Source organism: Sus scrofa, chromosome 7 (assembly GCF_054392235.1).
Source record: "Sus scrofa isolate SSC_HxYL_T2T_F1_AM1 chromosome 7, Sscrofa_HxYL_maternal_Yorkshire_Landrace_v2.0, whole genome shotgun sequence".
Lineage (NCBI taxonomy): Eukaryota > Metazoa > Chordata > Mammalia > Artiodactyla > Suidae > Sus > Sus scrofa.
The window spans coordinates 42,355,912-42,376,930 of NC_139389.1; the positions used below are offsets into that span (position 1 = coordinate 42,355,912).

The 21,019-nt window shown below is 41.3% G+C and overlaps 1 protein-coding gene across 4 annotated transcripts in view; it reads right to left on the bottom strand.

Annotated features, from left to right (window-relative positions):
* BTBD9 (BTB domain containing 9) overlaps positions 1-21,019 on the bottom strand; it is a 406,522-nt gene that overhangs the window by 58,796 nt on the left and 326,707 nt on the right. For all 4 annotated transcript variants that reach the window (XR_014809001.1, XM_084966368.1, XM_084966369.1 and 1 more), the window contains 1 exon segment: positions 17,253-17,360. Coding sequence is in view for 3 of the 4 variants with exons in the window: in XM_084966368.1 (XP_084822494.1) it covers positions 17,253-17,360 (108 nt within the window). In the remaining variant the exon portion in view is untranslated.

The following is a 21,019-nucleotide window of genomic DNA, read 5'->3' on the forward strand; positions in this document are numbered from 1 at the left end:
GCAGAAAGCACTAACTCCCTCCAAAACATCTGGTAAATGTGTGCAATTCCAGATGATCACCACTCTGAAACTACACTTTAAAACTTTGTAAGAAATGTTTATTACTGGTACTCAGTACATAATTTACAACCACCACGGTGAAATTCACTTACGTTTCATTTCAAGGGATCATGAAAAGAAAATGTCAACTGTGGGGAAAATATGCTTTATGGATCTGGGCTTAAAACAGGAAAAACACACACCCAAGTCTCTTTTGGTAGAAGAAAATAGTCTAATAAATGGCCTAATGAACAGTGTAATAATTTTTTTTTAAAGTAGGAAATAAGAAGAAAAAGGGAAGAAAAACAGAGGCTAATCACTCTAAACCTGAATAATGAAGCCCTAGGTAATCTGGTGCAGAGACTATACCTTTAAGCCAATTTTTAAAGTATGAATTATGACACAGCTATTAGGCTGGTCAAATTAATACTGTGGGAAGGAAGCAGCAGTGATAGCCAAGGTAGGAAATTATATGAAAACATAAGTGGATTTCTTTGTAATCTACAGTCTTCATCATACCTTCTGGGAACTGAGTCTATTTCTGACTTGTATGTTCATAAGATTTTTATTTTTATTTATTTATTTTATTTTAGTCTTTTTGCCATTTCTAGGGCCGTTTCTGTGGCATATGAGATTCCCAGGCTAGGGGTTGAATCGGAGCTGTAGCCACTGGTCTACGCCAGAGCCACAGCAATGCGGGATCCGAGCTGCGTCTGCGACCTACACCACAGCTCACGGCAACACCGGATCGTTAACCCACTGAGCAAGGGCAGGGACCGAACCGGCAACCTCATGGTTCCTAGTCGGATTCGTTAACCACTGAGCCACGACGGGAACTCCGTTCATAAGATTTTTAAATCTGAACTCAGAGGTCCCTTTGGTTAGGAAATCATGGGTTTTTCCAGCCACGATGTGGGCCAGTAGTAAGTGGCCAGTTTCGATTTTTTTTTTTTTCAGAAAAAACTTCCCTAATCCTATGCCATATTCTGATCACGTCTATATTCTTACAGACCTTGTATGACTGTGTTTTACTATGATCTTCTAGGCCATGCAAAATCCTGGGAAAGGGGGCCTCAGAATCAGGAGATCTGGATTCTAATCTGGATCCTTCATTAGAAGAGACTTGGGAAAGGCCCCTGTGCTTGTGTCTCAGACTCTTATGTGCTAAACTGAGAGGCTTAGACTATGATTTCCAAGGTACTTTGAGTTACAGTATTTTATGACTATAGGATCCATTTTTGTATTTTACACCGTGCATGTGTGTTGTGATGGTTTCCAAATGTTCAGAAGCTCTAAGTTCCTTCAGGGAACTATCTTTCTGTTTCCTCAGCATCTTGCTTCACAATGTAGCCTCTACCTACCAGGGCCACTCAATAAACATGACTGACTCAAAAGTTGGTCAGCCTATGCATGTGATTAAGGATTATTCACTAGAGGCTACTCTGGGAAAATTGGGCCCTGTACTTTCGGGGGGTGGGCGGAGGGGTAAGTGCTGTTGAACCTTGAAAAATGGCTAGATTTTTAAAAGCAAATTTCCTCCCAGCCTAGTCCCTTATTTCCTCCCTTCTCTGAAAGAGACCAAGAAAACAGTGAAGGTTATTGACATACACATAAAGAAATTACAGTGGACATTCGCCTAATGGAGTCGTTAGTGTGCTGGGGAGGAAAAGATCAAGGAAGAACTCAGCGCTTCTGGCCAGGTCTTGACGGGGACAGAGGACGGATAGAGACTTGAAGATCAGCCAGTGGAGATAAAGATAATTAGCTGATCTAAGCATGGACTCATTTGGCAATAGTAATTGGACCAGGCTGAGAGTAAAGTAGGCTACCTGTAAGGAGAGAATTAAAGAGATAAAAAGTAGAAAGTTTGGAGGGAGCCGGAGAAGTATGGTAATTATCTGTTCGAAATGTGGACATGAGGGCTAATGGTGGGCAGAATGTTTGAAAACAAGATGTTTGGGAAAAGCTGGTCATGTAGAGGGAGAAGCTGACCCAGGTAATGACCTGAGGCTTCTCTCAGCAACCACCGACAACTGCATAAAGCCAGCAACAGGGTCCCAGACACCAGAACGGCAGTAGATGCAAATGGAGTACACAGGGCGTGAAGTCCACTCGAGGCCACTATTAATACTCTGTGGAGCGACACGGAGGTCTGAACTAAGGTGGTGGCAATTGGAACAGAAATAAAGGAAGAAATGGTATAAAAGAAAGGACACGGCTGATGGAGGCGAGGAAGAAGAAAGAGTCGAAGGGGTAAGAGACGCCCAAGCGAAGCTGTACTGCTACCACCACGAGCAGGGACGTCAAAAGAGAGGAGCTGCTTTATAGGGAAAGATGACCATGAGCCTGCTTTTAGACAAAGCGTTTGAGAAGCCATTCGAGAAGGGGCCAACATTTAGTAGAAAATATGACTGGAAAATGAACTCTGAAGCCAAGAGAATAAATCAGATAGTCAAGGAAGAGTGCCCTCTTAGCTCTGAAAATGAATGCTGGACACCTGAACTCACAGGAAGGAACACTATCCACCCCCGGCCCACCCCGTTTTTAACCTTGGATGAAAACACCAGCTTCTCAGCACTCAGGATTTGACCATTCATTTTTATGCATGGATTTCTATGACGACGTTATCTGGCGTCTCTAGGCGCTCAGTTTGCTTATCTGCTTAGGGTTATGTGTCTCTGACTAGAGGCCCATGGTTGTACTGGCAATGCCTATCTCAGGGAAGGGCTTAGCCCAGGCTTGACCATGGCAAGGGGTGCCTCCTGAGACCCCTGTGGACCCTCTGCAACCCATCCTCAGACCTCAGGTGGAGAGAGAGTTCCAGGGCTCCAGGTCTGATCTGGGGGAGACTAACCTGCTGGGGAGGCACAGGGGAGGGCTTGGCAAGTGGTTTAGAGATCCTCTCAGAGATGACGGCCAGGTTTTTATTTTTTTTTAAACCTTTTACTCTGAAAATCCAGAGAAACAATTGAAACACATTAACCTGACAAACTTGGGATTTTAAATCAAATCAACTTCCAAAGTGAAAGGGGCACAGCTGGCAAACAGTTTTTAAAGCACTCAGACCCTCCATAAAGAAAAACTTTACTCTCTCTAAGAGTGTTTAAAAATAAAGGTAATGGACTTCCAGCCAGTAACCAGTCTCAAGTGATAAACTGTTACTGGGGGATCCAGATCATTAACTTAAGGGGCAAGAATAGTTGTGGAGACCAGAGAAAGCTAAACTTCTGGCAATGACTGCATCTGTGGAATAAGGGTATAAATGAATCAAGGATGACAGATCAATAATGGATAATGAGGAGAAGTTTGGAAGACGCACTCCCAGCCTATGAGGACTACATTAGCAGGGCACGAGCGACTTCTATTCTCTCGTAAAATCCTCCTTGTTCCACGTGACAGCATCTGAGCTGGGATGGACAGACGTCCTGATCGAGCTCTGTGATGACCACAGCTCCAGTAGTTCTACAAAAGAAACCAACAGTGTGCAGACTGGGGACAGTGGCTGGCCTCATCTGCTCATTCACTCAGACAGCGTTACAGCTGCTAGGTCCTTGCTAGGCTACCATGGCTAAGCGTGAGCAACACGGACCAAATTCCTGCCCTGATGGAGCTCCCATTCTCGCAAGGAAGAACAACAGGTATTTGAGAACCGCTAAGCAAAGTGTTGTACACAAACTGCAGAATCAGCTGTGAAGGAAAGAAGCTGCGTTCTATGAGAGGAGTAACAAAGCAACGCGGAGAGGTGCAGTCAGGGCAGACTTCCCTGAGGAAGTGGGCTTGAGCCGAGAACAAAAGGACAATAGGGGTTAACCAGACAAAGGGCAGAGGTTCAGCTCCAGACAGAGTGGCAGGTGCAGAGGCTCTCAGGGAGGACACATCGCGATGCGAGACAGGATGGGAGGGGAAGGCAGGCTGATGTGAACACGGAGAGCAAAGGGAGATGATGCAGAGGAAGTCTGGAGAGGCAGGAGGGGCCGGGTGGTGCAGGCAGCTCTAGGCCGTGTGAAGATCTATGGTCTTTATCCAGAGAGCAATGGGAAGCCAGTTACGGGTTCTAAGTGGGCACAGTGCCACTCTGGCTACAGCAAGTGAGGTAAACCTGAGGGGGTTACTGAGACAGTGTTGCGGGGAGGTTGGCCGAGCAGAGAGGAGACAGGATGGTAGCCTGATCAGGTGGTCTTCGTTGATTTCTGTCACCTGGAATCCAATATTAACATGAAAGCTATTTCCGTAATAAAAGAAAAATCCTTGTGACCATGTATATTCTAAGTGTGCTCACACAGCTTGCTGAGGAATTTTTACTGAGGTATGCTTCCTTTTTTTAAGTTTTTGTTTGTTTGTTTTAGGGCCACACCTGTGGCATATGGAAGTTCCCAAGCTAGGGGTTGAATCGGAGCTGCAGCTAATGGCTTACACCACTGCCACAGCAATGCCAGATCCTTAACCCACTGAGCGAGGCCAGGGATTGAACCTGTGTCCTCATGGATACTAGTTGGGTTCGTTACTGCTGAGCCATGACAGAACTCCTTTTTTTTTCCTTTAATAATAGGCATGGAAAAGTTTGTGCCTTGTGGGTTAAGCAAGGAAGCAGGAAAAGAGCTCTCAGCTTCTCTGTCCTAATCATTTGCTGTCCGAGGGGACTTCATTTCCTTCCAGAGCTTTCACCTGGGTGGAGAGGACTCTCCGCTGGTGGTCCACGGAATCTGCAGAGAGCTCTAAGTGTACAACTCAGGTCACACGCTCAGCATCAAAATCTACTTTCCATGAGGCTTCCAACATAGGGGTGAATTCTTCTATAAACCTTTCTGCTGTATTGGTAAATCCCTTCTCTAGGGGTGCAGGGATGAATAGCTGGCTTCCCTTTGATGGTTTTTATTCCAAAATACTCACTCCCTAACTTCACAAACAACAGTTTGATTAACAAGTGTCTCCAAGTCTGCTCTAACAGGCAGATACGTTCCCCGGGGCAGGCTCTGAGAGCTCATCATCAACACAGGGGTGTGCCCGGTATGAGACGCGTCCTCTGTGTCTTGTTTTATTTTTTTCTTTGCTTTTTAGGGCCACATCTGCAGCATATGGAAGTTCCCAGGCTAGGGGTCGAATCAGAGCTATAGGTGCTGGCCTGCACCACAGCCACAGCAACGCAGGATCCGAGCCGCATCTGTGACCTACACCACAGTTCATGGCAATGCCAGATCCTTGACCTACTATGCGAGGCCAGGGATCGAGCCTGCAACCTCATGGTTCCTAGTTGGATTTGTTTCTGCTGTGCCATGACAGGAATTCTTTTTTTTTTTTTTTTTTTTTTTTTTTGCCATTCTTCTTGCAGGTACATGTTTCTCTATCATTCAAGTTCTAAAACTCTTGACAAAATTAACACTAATGTTTTGCCCTTTAAAAAAAACCAGGAAAGAACATGACTAGTTTTTTTCATTACTGTCAAAGGCTGTGTTGAAAAATGGAATTAAGTATGAAAACAGAAAAATAAAATCTCCGACGAACATTTTAAAAGTGACAATTACACAACCCGAGTCCATTAATTGGCTCAGACTTCAAGAAGGAACAGTAAGCACACTCTTCCAACCATACAGGGAAGGGATCTGTCTGTCACCACAGCAGACTCACGAGAAATGGTAACATTGCAATACAGGACCCAGGTGACAGCTGGAGCTGCAATCCCAACCTGGAAACGAAAACTAGACACTAAATATGAACTTCTTTTCACCAGCAGTCTCCATGCTGAAGACACTTTCCCCATTAAAACCCACTTTCTTTTTATCGCATCACATTAGTGACCCCAAGCCTGCGCACACAACCCCCAGGTCACACGGTTAGCCGCGACCTCCTGGAACCAACCCAAGATTTTCCTTTTGTGAAGTGTCAGGCTAAGAAACAAAGCTGATGGAAAGGAGGCTTTCTTGGCTTCATCACTAACAATGGCAAAGAAGATGCAGGCAAGGTAAATAAATAGTCTAGGTTTAAATGTCCCATTTTTCAATCGTACTACACTTTGGCAGAGTTTACTGAGGCTGTAACTCTCCACTTTTAATTTATCCCGTTGTCCTCAACCACTACAGCACTTCGAGAAAGAAGCAGGGCTCCTCGTTCTGATTCCTAGTGACTAAATAGCACCGGCTACAGAAACAGACCTCGGAAAAGAACGCTGCCCCTCCAGGACTCAGTGACAATGTGCTCAGCAAGGAGGGCACACACGCTGCTTCTCAGACAGGAATGTCACCATGCTGAGAAATGGGAGAGGACGGGCTGTCCCCACACAGGCTTTTCCAGGTGACACCAACACTGTCAACGTGCTTCTCAGGGAAGGCCCAGGGAAGAAACCTTCTAAAAAAGTTAGGCTGCTGTAGAAATTGCCTGGTCTGAGGTGGTGCTCCAAGGTCTCACGTGGGCCAGGGCCCTCTGAGCGGGGAAATTCAGGTGGCAATGGAGGAAGACGTGCTGTCGACGATCTGGGCTCTGAGAGGCCCAAGGGGAGCCGCCTACAGAAACTGGGGCTCGGGTGTCCTTTCCAGGACGCACTTGTGCTTAGGATAAATCGCTTCAAGGTTCTGAAAAGCTACTAGGATACTGCTATGTACAGCACTTATTTAATTTCTTTAATTTATTGCTGACAGTGAATAAACCACGCCACTCTGCCAGCATATGCTACTCAACTAATGGCAAGGACAAATCTCTACAAAACATTTATGGCTGCAGCTAGGGGAAAAAATTTTTTTTCAAACAAAGTTTTCTTCTTGATTTTAAAAGAAGTACATGTATATTGGTCAAAAATGTAAGAAGCTAGAAATAATTCCCCTCATCCCAATATACAAAATCAACCATTAATAATATTTTGGCATAGTTCCTCTGGCTTTCTTCTTCCATAATTTTCCTCTTCCATGCTATTTTTTCCTATGTGTGATAATTTTCTATGATTTTGTACCCTGATTTAAGTATCTTGTTATATAAGTATTTTCTTAGTTACAAAAAAATTTTTCTAACATCCCCATTTTTATTACTCAATGAATTTTATTACATTTATAGCTGTACAATGATCATCAAAACCAAATTTTATAGCATTTCCAACCCAAACCCTCAGTGCATCCCCCACCTCCCAACATGTCTCATTTGGAAACCTTAAGTTTTTCAAAGTCTGTGAGTCAGTATCTGTACCGAAAGGAAATTCATTGTCCTTTTTTTAGATTCCACATGTAAGTGATAGCATTTGATGTTGGTGTCTCATTGTCTGACTTAGCATAATTTTTAGATTATCCATGTTGCTGCAAATGCCATTATTTCTTTTCTTTTAATGGCTGTATATATGTGCCACATCTTCTTTATCCACTCCTCTGTCCAATGGACACTTAGGTTGTTTCCATGTCTTGGCTATTGTATATACTGCTGCAACGAACATTGGAGTACATGCGTCTTTTACAGTCATGCTTTATCTCTGGATAGATACCCAGGAGTGGGACTGCTGGATCGAATGGTAGTTCTATTTTTAGTTTTCTGAGGAATCTCCACACTGTTTTCCACAGTGGTTGCACCAATTTACATTCCCACCAAAAAAAATCTTTACAACATCAGTTTTAATGAATACTTAGGGTGGAGAAGAAAACTTTTTCAAAAGGGAATCTGGTTAGTGTATCTGGCAGGAAGACAGACAGTTTGTGAGAAAATCAGGCTAAAATCTAGAAATAATAGGTAACTCCAGATTAGGACCACAAAATTTTCCAGTAGAAAAAGAATATTTTCAGTATTATTCAATTTTTTACAGCTAATCTTTTATATTTGCCAAAATGTTTGCCAAGGGCACAGTCTTGGACAGATGATGGCCGAGATCATGACCACTTTGGCAGACAGAATTATTAGTCAAAGGGACCATGCTGGCAAGAAACAGGACAGCTGCATAACACAGGAGAAGTGCAGCCAGGCACAAGGAAGGAAAGGAAAAGGATTTAGGGTCACTGGGGAGTATCCACAGCCCATGCAGAAGAGCTTTTGGGAATTCAAGTTCAAGACGGCCAACTTTAAGGCACATTTGCCCTGCTCTGAACCTGGAAACCAATGAGATGACATCAAAGAAACACAAAGGGAATACATTCATAAAAGCGTTGCAAAGTGGAAGGAAGGCCATTAGCAAATCATGATTTTGTTGAATTTCTAGAAAATGGTAGGTGGATGAAATATTATTCATAAATCTGAGGGGAATTGGGCAGATTTCCATATAGAAGCAAACTGAGCAGGATGGAAGAAAAATGACCCACATCCAGCCATATCATTGTGAAATTTAAGACCTCCAAGGATGAAGAGAAGATCCTACAGGGAAAAATAAATTACTACAAAGAATAAGAATCAGCTTATATCAGATTTCTCATCAGTAACATTAGATGCTCGATGGCAATAAATCCAAGCTTTCAAAATTCTGAAGGAACTGAACTCTATACCCAGTCAAACCATGATTCAGGCATGCAAGTATTCTGAAAATTTGCTTCCCACACATTCTTTCTGAAAATATTACCTACAGATTTACTCTGTGTAATGCTCTTGAGGGATCTTCTTAACTAAGACCCAATCCGGTCATATTTGACCTCAAAATTCACTCCTGACAACAGGAACACAGTGTGCCACCAGGGTCACACAGACATTTCTTCATCCGACTGTACAGGAGCCACTCCTGCTGGCATGTAGGTGACAGCTCCAGTGAGTGTACAAGACACTGGGCAGGTGTGGGGCCACTCTGGCCTAGAAGCCTCATATTTCAAATTAAAACTAATAATTCCTGTAATAGCTTCAAAAACATAGATCCCAGAACTTTCACGAGGGACATGTCTAGTCACAAGTCAGCATACTCAGGAAACCCAAAGCTGTACCAACCAGATATTTAAAGTCATCCCAGGCCAGATGCAATTTGCCAAAACTTTGCTTATTATTGTAAGCAATGTTGCCTAATAACACAGCTGACATTCCACTTCGATCGGGCTTTCCAGGGAACAGATCTAGAAAGGTGACTGGGCCCAAGGTCAATATCTTCTGCAAAAGAAAGAGTTTTGCTACCCCTTTACCCACATTTTACTAAAAGAGAAACAAATCCAAGAGACAGTGGAACCAACCCAGACAGAAAAGAAAAATAAATATTAGGATCTCAGCTGTACAGCAGGCATCAGAGGCAGTCTGTTAAAAAATTAACCAATGGAGTTCCTGTCGTGGCGCAGTGGTTAACGAATCCGACTAGGAACCATGAGGTTGCGGGTTCGATCCCTGGCCTTGTTCAGTGGGTTAACGATCCGGCGTTGCCGTGAGCTGTGGTGTAGGTTGCAGACGCGGCTCGGATCCTGAGTTGCTGTGGCTCTGGCAGAGGCTGGCAGCTACAGCTCCGATTCGACCCCTAGCCTGGGAACCTCCATATGCCGCGGGAGCGGCCCAAGAAATAGCAAAAAGACAAAAAAAAAAAAAAAAAAATTAACCAATGATGGGAGTATAAGTTGCTGCAGCCATTGTGGAAAACGGTATGGAAGTTTCTCAAAAAACTAAAAACAGAACTATCATATGACCCAGCAATTCTACTCCTGAGTATATATTTGAGGAAAAAAAAAAAAAAACCAACACTAATTCAGAAAAATACACACAGTCCCAATGTCCATGGCAGCATTATTTACAATTGCCAAGATATGGAAGCAACCTAAGTGTCCATCAAAAGATGAATGAATAAAGAAGATGTGGTATATATCTACACACACACACACACAAAATGGAATACTACCCAGCCATAAAAGAGGATGAAATCTTGCCATTTGCAATAACATGGATGGACTTGGAGGATATTATGCCAAGTGAAAAAAGTCAGACAAAGAAAAACAAATACTGTATAATCATATCACTTATGTGGAATATAAAAAAATACAAGAAACTAGTGAATATAACAGAAAAGAAACAGACCCACATATAGAGAACAAACTAGCAGCTACCAGTGAGGAGGGGACAGCGAGAGAGGCAATATAGTGGTAGAGGATTAAGAGCTAAAAACTATTATATATAAAATAGGCTACAAGTATCTATTGTACAACTCAAGGAACATAAAATTTTATAATAACTATAAATGGAGTATAACCTTTAAATTTGTGAACCACTACATGGGACATCTATAACTTCAGTAATATTTAATATCAACTACACTTCAATTAAAAAAAAAAGGAAAAAATTAACCAGTGAATAAAAAGTATGCTTCAGAAGCTTCTGTAATAGAAAAAGAGGGAATTAAGAACTCCAGAAAAACAAAGAGCTGGCTAATATGTAGCTAATTATTTATCATTTGTGGAATAATTCTGAGCATTTGTAAGAAAATCGAGTCTGTGATCTGAACACAGAACAATTCCTGACACAAGAGGAACACACATTTAGTGACACAGAAAAGCATTTCCTTCACTACAGATTCAGTGAGTCACTGGATTTGTAGTAAACAATGTTTAGATAATCATAATATTATGGTGAATTCTTAGTGGTTTTCCCCTTTCAGGATCAGTTTACAGCCAACACATGGACGATTTCACTGTAAGTCAAAAGACAGAAAATACACCATAAATCTTCACAATGTCAATACGGTGGGAGGGCTAACAGATGGGGAAAGACGGGGGAAGTGGAAGGGTGGTGACTTCTTTACTGACATAGTAGGGAGTCAAGAAACACTGTCCACGATTGATGAATCAAAACCCAGAGGTTTAAGTATATTGTTTATTTTAAAATGTCACGTAATGGTAGCGCTAAAAAGAAAAATATAACAAAAAATGAAGAGTGGTTAAATGAGCTAAATTCTTCATTTTTTTTATAGCAAGAAGTAAAGCTGACAATTTAATAAACAGAGATATAAAAGTATTATTTATAATTGAGAAGTTACAAAAACTAAAAAAAAAAAACAAAACAGTAAAAAGCTATTAACTTCTGAGGAATGAAACAGAAGATGGGAGGGTAAAAATTTACTTTTCACTTGTATCTTTCTGTACTGTTTAAAATAACTTGCCATGCGCATATTTTACATTTATAATAAAAAAAACCCTGAGTTAGTATTTTACTGTAATGACACAGATTTAGGGTTCAATAGTTTAGAAGACAAAGAAAAGGAATCAGTGACTGAAAGTGAAGTCTTGCGAAATAAGGCTAAAGGGCACTAATTTTCACAGAAACGCGAAACAAAACTACAGTGAAGTACCATCTCGTACTGGTCAGAATGGCCATCATTAAAAAGTCTACAAATAACAAATACTGGACGGAGGGTGGAGAAAGGGAACCTCCTACACTGTTGGTAGGAGTGGAGGCTGGTGCATCCACTGTGTATGGAGATTCCTCAAGAAACTAAATATAGAGTTGTCATATGATCCAGCAATCCCACTCCTGGGCATTTATCTGGACAAAACTATAATTTGAAAAGATACATATGCAACTTCATACACATGTATACTCATAGCAGCACTATTCACAACAGCTAAAACATAGACGCAACCTAAATGTCCACTGACAGGAATAAAGAAGATGTGTATGTATGTAGGTGCGTGTATATGTGTGTATATTACATATATGTACCAAATATGCATATAAATACATACCAAATATAATATAGGCATAAAAAGAATGAAATAATGCCACTTGGAACAACATGATGGACCTAGAGGTTATTATGCTAAGTGAGGTAAATCAGAAAGAGAAAGACAAATACCATATGATATCACATATGTAGAATCTAAAATATAACACAAACGAATGTACCTGCAAAATAGAAACAGACTCACAGACACAGAGAGCACACTTGTGGTTGTCAAGGGGGAGGGGGGATGGGGGAGGAAAGGCTTGGGAGTTTGGGATTAGCAGATACAAACTATTATATATAAGGACAGATAAACAACAATGTCCTACTATACAGCACAGGGAACTACATTCAATATCCTGTGATAAACCATAGTGGAAAAGAATATAAAAAAGAATATATGTATGTATAATTGAATCACTTGGCTATACAGCAGAAATTAATACAACACTGTAAATCAACTATATACCTCAATAAAATTGTTAACAATAAAGCTAAAGCATGCAGGAATAGATTATGTGAAAAAAAGAGGAGTAAAAAGTAATTCCATAAAATCAGTCAATACATTTCTGACAACACGGATAAACCCTGAGGGCATTATGCTAAGTGAAATAACTGAGACAGAGAAATGATCTCACTTATATGTAAAATGTGAAAAAAGAAAAGAAAAAAACTCATATAAACAGAACATACTGATGGCTGCCGGGGACTGGTGGGAGGGGGAAATGGGAGAAGGCAGCTGAAAGGTACAAGTTTCCAGTTATAAGACAAGTAAGTTCTGGAGTTCCCGTCATGGCTCAGTGGTTAACAAATCTGAATAGGAACTATGAGGTTGCAGGTTCGATCCCTGCCCCTGCTCAGTGGGTTAAGGATCCGGTGTTGCCATGAGCTGTGGTGTAGGTTGTAGACGCGGCTCGGATCCCGCGTTTCTGTGGCTGTGACGTAGGCCGGCAGCTGTGGCTCCGATTAGACCCCTAGCCTGGGAACCTCCATATGCTGCCGGAGCAGCCTAAGAAATGGCAAAAAGACCAAAAAAAAAAAAAAAAAAAAAAAAAGGTGAGTTCTGGGGATGTCATGTACAGCATACTGACTATGGTTAACAAATGTATATTTCAAAGTTACTAAGAGAGGAGATATTAAAAGTTCTCATCACAAGAAATAAAATTATTGGTGAGATGATGGGTGGTAAACCTACCATAGTGATCATCTCGCAATACATGCATACACCAAACTATTGTGTTGTACACCCTAAACGTACACAAGGTCATTTATCAGTCCCACCTCAGTAAGACGGAAAACACCCAAATCAGCCAATAGAAAAGGAAAGCTCCAACTCTAGCAGAAAGGACTTAAGATTCCAGTAAAGGAAACTATCCAGCCTGGGAGCAGCACTGACAGGAGACAGTGGAGAGTCTCCTTCGCTGGGTCTTTTCAGAGGACAGTACAATCTGTGCTCTCATTTCTTGACCAAGTAGAATGCCATCAAGAGGCAGGGCGATGATCTTTAAAGATCCTATAGAATTTCATGTGTAACATGATTCATATACTTAATTTTAATAAAAAATAGGCTACGATTCCTGAAGCTAACAGGATCATGCCTTGAGGACTATTCTAGACTACCTTAGCCAAAAAGGAAAGGTTTTCTTTTTTTTAATCACCTGCATATCTTGTATTATATCTTAAGATCTAACTCAAAAATGGGAGGAATAATAGATTCAGGCTATGCCTACAAACATAAAATCGTAACTGCTGGTTCCACTCATTCCTTCAGGGTTAACAGCAACTAGCCTTCTTGCCACTACTCCTATTCTTCTAGTATATTATTTATTAACTTGTAAAACACTTACTGCTATGGCATTCAAGCACTAACATAAAAGATTAAAACATTTAAGTTCCTGAATCACAACAACTAATGGGAACAGAAAAGAAAAAAGAGGGGGGAAAAAGACATTGATGACTTAATTAATGCAAAGCTTCTGAAAGGGGAGCTAATGGGTGAATAGGTTTGTGAATCAAGAAAAAAATAATTTAAATAAATAGAAAATCATTATGATATTTACTTGGTCAGTAGTTAGTCAACCAGTTTTTGTTGAAAACCCAATTGTATAACACATTCAACAGGGGGACATAAAAGGGATGAGGAATCCAATTTATAACATAACACATAAGATGACAGAAGAGACAGGTAACCAGTGACATGTGTCAAAGGTGAGGAAGCAGAGGATCTAGTCTGTGAGCTATACACCCAATAAGCAGCAACTCTGGAAAGATAAACGAGTGGTTGTTCATGGGCCCTGAACGCCTTCCAGTGTATGAAAAGGGTTCTTTCTGTGAGCTGGAAGTAAGTGAATCACCTTGTTCCCCAGTTTTCATCATTTAGCTTGGTTTAGCAATGCTTTGGGTTCTAGGAGCCAAGAAGGTACAGTGGAAAGAGCCCTTCATCTTTCCTTTTATAAAATGACAACAATTACCCACCAGGTGTTTTGTACTTAGGACAAAATGAGATAAAATACATGCAAGTAAAAGAATACCAGTTAGTAACTGCTAGTTTTCTCTTGCTATGGTATCGATGGCTACAAGATTCGAGCTCCATTGAGAAGCGGCTGCCCGGCCAGGAGCTGACTGCATTTCCTGGTCCTATTACATCCGTGTGGCAGCAGACCAGTTTTCCCCAGTGGAAGGCAAGAAGAAGTGATGTTCACTACACCCAGGCTAAGGCTGTTCAGATCCAGGTATACCTTCTCTCTGCTCTCCTCCCATCTGCCAGCTAGACGCAGATGATGCTGATGAGGCTCTAGATGATGGCAGGACCTCAAGAAGGAAGACACCTGGGTCCCTCAGTCACCGGTGGAGAAGAGTCATTTCTTCTTCTACATGACTGAGAAATACACTGTTGTTTAAAACTACTGACACAACGAAGCTACTCCTTGCTGTAGTAGCAAGTATTACCCGAACCAATATAAACATGCTACATAATTACTATAATAATGGTGAAGATGTCAGACACTGCATCAAACAACCATCATTAATGCCTTTATGAAGCCCTGAAAAGATGTTCAACATCATTAGTCATCAGGAAAATGCAAATCAAAACCACAACGAGATGCCACTTCACTCTTACTAAGATGGCTGTGAACGAAAAGACAGGTAATAACAAGTACTGGCAAGAATGTGGAGAAATTGAAACCCTCATACACTGCTGGTATGAATGCCAAACAGTGCAACTGCTGTGGAAAGGTGTTGCAGTTCCTCAAAAACTTAAACTCAGAGATACTAGAAGATTCAACAATTCTACTCCTAGATAGGTCCCCAAGAGAACTGAAAACATATGTTCACATAAAAACTTGTACAGGAATGTTACAGCAGCAATATTCTTAATAACCAAAAAGTAGAAACAATTCAAATTTTCATTAACTGATAAGTGGACAAACAAAATCTGCTATATATGTTCCCATATGATGGAATATTATTCAGTCATAAAAAGTAATGAGGTATTGATATAGGCTGTAACAGGGATGAACCTTGAAAACATTATACTAAGTGAAAGAAGCCTGGAAACAAACAAACAACACACATACTATAAGATTCCATTTATAAGAAATGCCCAGAATATGCAAATCCATAGCCACAGAAAGTAGACTACTAGGTCCTGGGGCTGTGGGAGCTGGAGGGAAATGGGAAGACTGCTAATGGAAAGGGGGTTTCTTTCTGGGCTGATGAAAGTGTTTTGGAACATTAGATTGCTGTGATGGTGGCACAATTCTGTGAACATACTAAAAACTACTGAACTGTACAATTTAAAAAAGTGAATTTTTGCGAGTTCCTATTGTGGCGCAGCAGAAACGAATCCGACTAGGAACCATGAGGTTGTGGGTTCAATCCCTGGCCTCGCTCAGTGGGTTAAGGATCTGGCATTGCCATGAGCTACGATGTGGTTGCAGACGCGGCTCGGATCTGGCATTGCTGTGGCTGCGGCATAGGCTGGTGGCAACAGTTCTGATTAGATCCCTAGCCTTGGAAACTCCATATGCCGTGAGTGCAGTCCTAAAAAGAAAAGAAAAAAAAAAAAAGTGAATTTTGGAGTTCCACCATGGCTCAGCAGTTAATGAACCTGACTGGTATCCATGAGGATGCAGGTTCGATCCCTGGCCTTGCTCAGTGGTTAGGGATCTGGTGTTGCCATGGCTGTGGTGTAAGCCAGCAGCTACAGCTCCAATTAGATCCTTAGCCTGGGAACCTCCATATGCCACAGGTGCGGCCCTAAAGAGACAAAGAAAATAAAAAATAAAAGGGTGAATTTTATGGTATATGAATCCTATCTCATTAAAACAACAACAACAACAACAACAAAAAACCTCAGGCATTCCCATCGTGGCTCAGTGGTTAACAAATCTGACAAGCATCCATGAGGTGGCAGGTTTGATCCCTGGCGTTGCTTAGTGGTTAAGGATCCAGCATTGCCGTGAGCTGTGGTGTAGGTCGCAGACACGGCCTGGAACCTGTATTGCTGTGGCTGTGGTGTAGCCCAGCAGCTACAGCTCCGATCTGACCCCTAGCCTGGGAACCTCCATATGCCCCAGGTGCAGCCCTAAAAAAAAAAAAAATTTAGCTATTTGCTCTATCTTACCTCCCAGAGAATCTGGCTCTACACAAAAAGGCACTGAGCTCTTTTCAGGTAATGATGGGGAAATGGTATGAAGAACCTTCTAGAATGCTAGAAATGTACTAATTTCAATCTGAGTGGTAGTTACATTCCTTATCATGATTCTAAGCTGCTCAGAACTCACAGAATCCTCCCTCCTGGCTTCCCCCACAACCTGGTAAGCTCAAGCCCCAATGCCACATCCCTGAAATGTCTGTTTCCCATGAGACCTAAACTACAAGCTTTCCTTAGTTTAGGTAACAGTGTAACTAATTTGAAGATGAGATAAATATTTAAAGGTAACCCTGAGAATGATATGGGGGTGGAGAGTAGGTGAGAGTCCCAGAATACTGTTAAAGTGTGTACTGCATCAGCAAAAATCTCTCATGAAGAAAAAAGTCCTGAAGGGGTTAGTGTGGGATGTTGGGGAGGACCTGGGAAAGGACTGCATATGGAAAGTATCTTTCTTTTCCCCGTTTAGATGCATGCCATTTTAAAAAGTCAAGTTCAAACCACAACCTGAGGAAAGCTTCTTAGGTCATATAAATTCTCATCCAAGTAATTAATAGTCACAACTGAAGGAAAGGATCATCAGAATGTTTTAACCTCCAAACAAGAATATAATTTGGTGATTCCATGAATCTTTTTTGGAACCTTCTGAATCCAGTGGAAGGGCTGTCATTTAAAGTGGCATAAATTCAGAGTTCCCATCACGGAGCAGCCGAAATGAATCCAACTAGGAACCATAAGGTTGTAGGTTCAATCCCTGGCCTCGCTCAGTGGGTTAAGGATCCAGCGTTGCTGTGAGCTGTGGTGTAGGTCTCAGACTCGGCTTGGATCTGGCGTTGCTGTGGCTGTGACGTAGGCCAACAGCTGTGGCTCCGATTAGACCCCTAGCCTGGGAACCTCCATATGCCGCAGGTGCAGCCCCAAAAAAGACAAAAAAATAAAAAATAAAAATAAATTGGCATAAATTCCCAAAAGGATGTAACTTACTTGCAGGAGACTTTTGTCCTGTCGGCTACCATGGTCCACTGCTGCTGGTTGGTGGAAACCTCAACGTAGTAGCTATAGCTCCGATCATCACAGTCCCACAGCAACAACCTGAACAGAGGGGGGGAAAAGAATGCTGTGTAAGTTCTACTTGCTGTTTTCTTAGGCTCGATATCTATTCTGTCCCTCCTACCTGTCTCCTTTGCATCACCAAAGAAAGGAAGTGAGTCCCCAGCAAGAGTGTGATGGGAGGGAGTTCCCATCATGGCTCAGTGGTTGACGAATCCGACCAGGAACCATGAGGTTGCGGGTTTGGTTCCTGCCCTTGCTCAGTGGGTTGACGATCCGGCATTGCCGTGAGCTGTGGTGTAGGTTGCAGACACAGCTCAGATCCTGAGTTGCTGTGGCTCTGGCGTAGACTGGTGGCTACAGCACCGATTGGACCCCTAGCCTGGGAACCTCCATATGCCACGAGAGTGGCCCTAGAAATGGCAAAAAGACAAAAAAAAAAAAAAAAAAAGTGTGATGGGAGAAGGTGTAGTCAGTCTGCAGTGACAGGCTTGTTTCTTTAGGAATTTATTTCACACATTACCCAACCCCAGGCAGACTCTGTCCTCCAAGTGGCAAAGATCTTTGAACTGGCTTGTCAGGGAGGAGATGTCCCCAAATTCTCCTTCCTGATTCTTCCAGCTCTCATCTCAAGTTGGCTGGGCTGACCAAAGGTCACATCCTTGAGATCACCATTTGGGGGAAACCTGTGCTAAATGGTAATAACTAGCAGGCCCCAATGACCTTCATCATATTTCAAGTTCCTTCTCAATCTTACCAGACTTTCTGTATAGCTTTGGTAAGATTATCTGATTGGGAGATATATTCATCAGGAAAAACTTTATTACCTAAAAATTGATTATCTTGGTCCTATTCTTCTTACCCCCCTTTTTAGCCCAGATGAGAACCAAAGCATTGACTTTGTGATTCCATTTACATGAAACTCAGACTAAATTTATCTATGGCACTAGGCGTCAGAATAGCAGTTACCTCTAGGGGAGGTAATGACTAGAAAAGGGTGAGAGAAACTTCTAAGATGCTGAAATGGGCTAATTTTGATCTAGTAGTAGTGATGTGGGTGTATACACATGTAAACATCCATCAAACTACATACTTAAAAGTTTTATGCACTGTGTGTATGTTATTCCTCAATTTTATGTATTTATTTTTATTTTTTATTTTTAATTATTTTTTGTCTTTTTGCCATTTCTTGGGCCGCTCCCACGGCATATGGAGGTTCCCAGGCTAGGGGTCTAATCGGAGCTGTAGCTGCCAGCCTACGCCACAGCCACAGCAACTCGGGACCCAAGCCAAGTCTGCAACCTACACCACAGCTAGCGGCAACGCCAGATCATTAACCCACTGAGCAAGGGCAGGGACCGAACCCGCAACCTCATGGTTCCTAGTCGGATTCGTTAACCACTGCGTCACGACGGGAACTCCCTCAATTTTAAAAATAGAATTAAAAAAGAACTTAAATATTATAATATGGGATCAGACTACCGTCCAACATTTTACTTCTGACAGTGCTATGGTGGTGAGGGATCATTGTTTTCCATAATTTCAGTCTAAATGTCCTTCCCATACAAGATAGCTATCTTTTTGAAGATAGCTATCTTATTGTTTTCAGTTGGCCAGGCACATTTGCTTCCTCCATCAGTTACAGCAGATAATGAGCCCCCTGAGGACCACGTCTGTGTCTTATTGGTTTTTCCACATCCAGGACTTAGCATAGCGTCCCACACAGAGTCTACATTCAGCGAATGTTTGCTCAACAAATAGATTATTTGTAACAATAACAACAACTATTATTATTATTATCATAATGGTCAACACTTCTTTAATGTTACTTCTGTAATGTTACTGTTGCTTCTCAGCAAGCATGATTATTCTCATCAAATTACACATGGTGAAAGTGAAGTTTAAAGATGTTAAGTATGTATCTAAACTCAGTGATGACAGATACTGGGTTCCAACCTGGTGTCCTTACCAAAGCGCCTCCCTGTAATTTATAACTTATAAACTCTTACCACTCTACAAAAGTACTTTGTGTAATTTCTCCTTAACCCTGCAATGATAATAAATGAAAATCCTTTGCCCAAGCTCGGTTTAGTACCACCTAGAAAGCTATTAGTGAGGATTAGAAATGCCACTGTGTTCCCCTTTCCTCTTACCCTTTGTTCCTTGTTGTCACTTGCAATTTTGTGAGCTATCAATGATGAAATCCACCCTAGCTAATATGACCAAATTCATCTTTTAAGTAGAAAAAACTAAAAGGCTCTGGAAAAGCATAAACAGATGTATTCTACTGTATATACTATGGATTCTCTCAAACCCACTTGAGTATTTAATCTCTCAAAATACTCTGAATCAATCAGACAGGAAGGAGTCCACCCTATTGCTTTAGTGTCCAATAATTCTTTTAGACTATACCCGTGTGCTTGAAAAGAAAGTGCATCATTTCCCTTGTTAGTCATTTCCTCAAATATCATCCTAATCCCTCAGCTCTTTTATGCAATATGCCTATGTTAATTTATACTTATGTTGAGTAACTTTTATTTTTCTCTTTTTTGGCCACCCAAGGCATATAGAGTTCCCTGGCCAGGGCTCAGATCCGAGCCACAGTTGCACCCTAAGCTGAAGCTGCGGCAACACTGAACCCTTAACTCACTGTGCCAGGCTGGTATCAAACCTGTGTCCCAGGGCTCCCAAGACGCCACTGATCCCACTGCGCCACAGCGGGAACTCCTATGTTGAGTAACTTTTAAAAAAGTAATTTTTGCCTCTATGGTTGTCTGGCTCTCAGAATAAATATAAGCCTTTTAGAAAAATCATTGCTCTTTTTTCCAAAACAAAAACAAAAAAAATTCTACTCCAAACATGTGGATTCTGCTTATAGCATATGTTCCATATATGTTCTGGGCTGAAAGCATTCATAAACACCAGAGTAGATTAAAACCATGAAAAAAAAACAAAACAAAACAAAACAAACCCCACTTTAAAATAATTAACCATTCTCTTTATTTAAAAGCCTGGTAACAGGCTTTTGGGGACGTGATTTTGAGGCAGTTTCCCCAATGGAATTTTAGATTATTTAGAAAGCCAAGTTTATCGTAATCCACATCCTCCTGGATAATCATGAGTTAGTGTTTTTATTAGTGTATCCAAATGAAAATAATCAAGACCCTTTTGGGATAGAATTTAACCAGATCTTGAACTATTTCATGGAAAAGAACTGCCCCAAGGATATGCGATATGGAGAAAATAAAAGGAAGGCCAGTTATGAGTAAATTTCATAAATGCTCTAGTAGAGGTTCTTGAAATAACAGCAGATTAAAAGAATTTTTAAAATTGTGCAAATTGTGTCTTATAGTAACTTCTTCTATAAGGTTCTCTAGTTTCTTTCAAGGTAAAACAAAGATCACCTGTAATTCTACTAATTCTATAAACACATACATATGCTGCAAACTGTTTATAACTTGCTTTGCTTAATGACCTGTTCTAAATATCTTTTTTTTTCAATCATCAAATATTCTTCATCGTATGTACTGGTTTCACAGAACTTCACTGTATGGATACCCCATAATTTATTTCATTAGTCTCTTACTGTTGAATACTTAGGTAGTTGATAATAACACACTGTCATGACAACGGTGTGATGAACATTCTTAAGCGACATCTATGGTTATTGCCTTTCAAAGTTTCCATAAGTGCAATTCCTG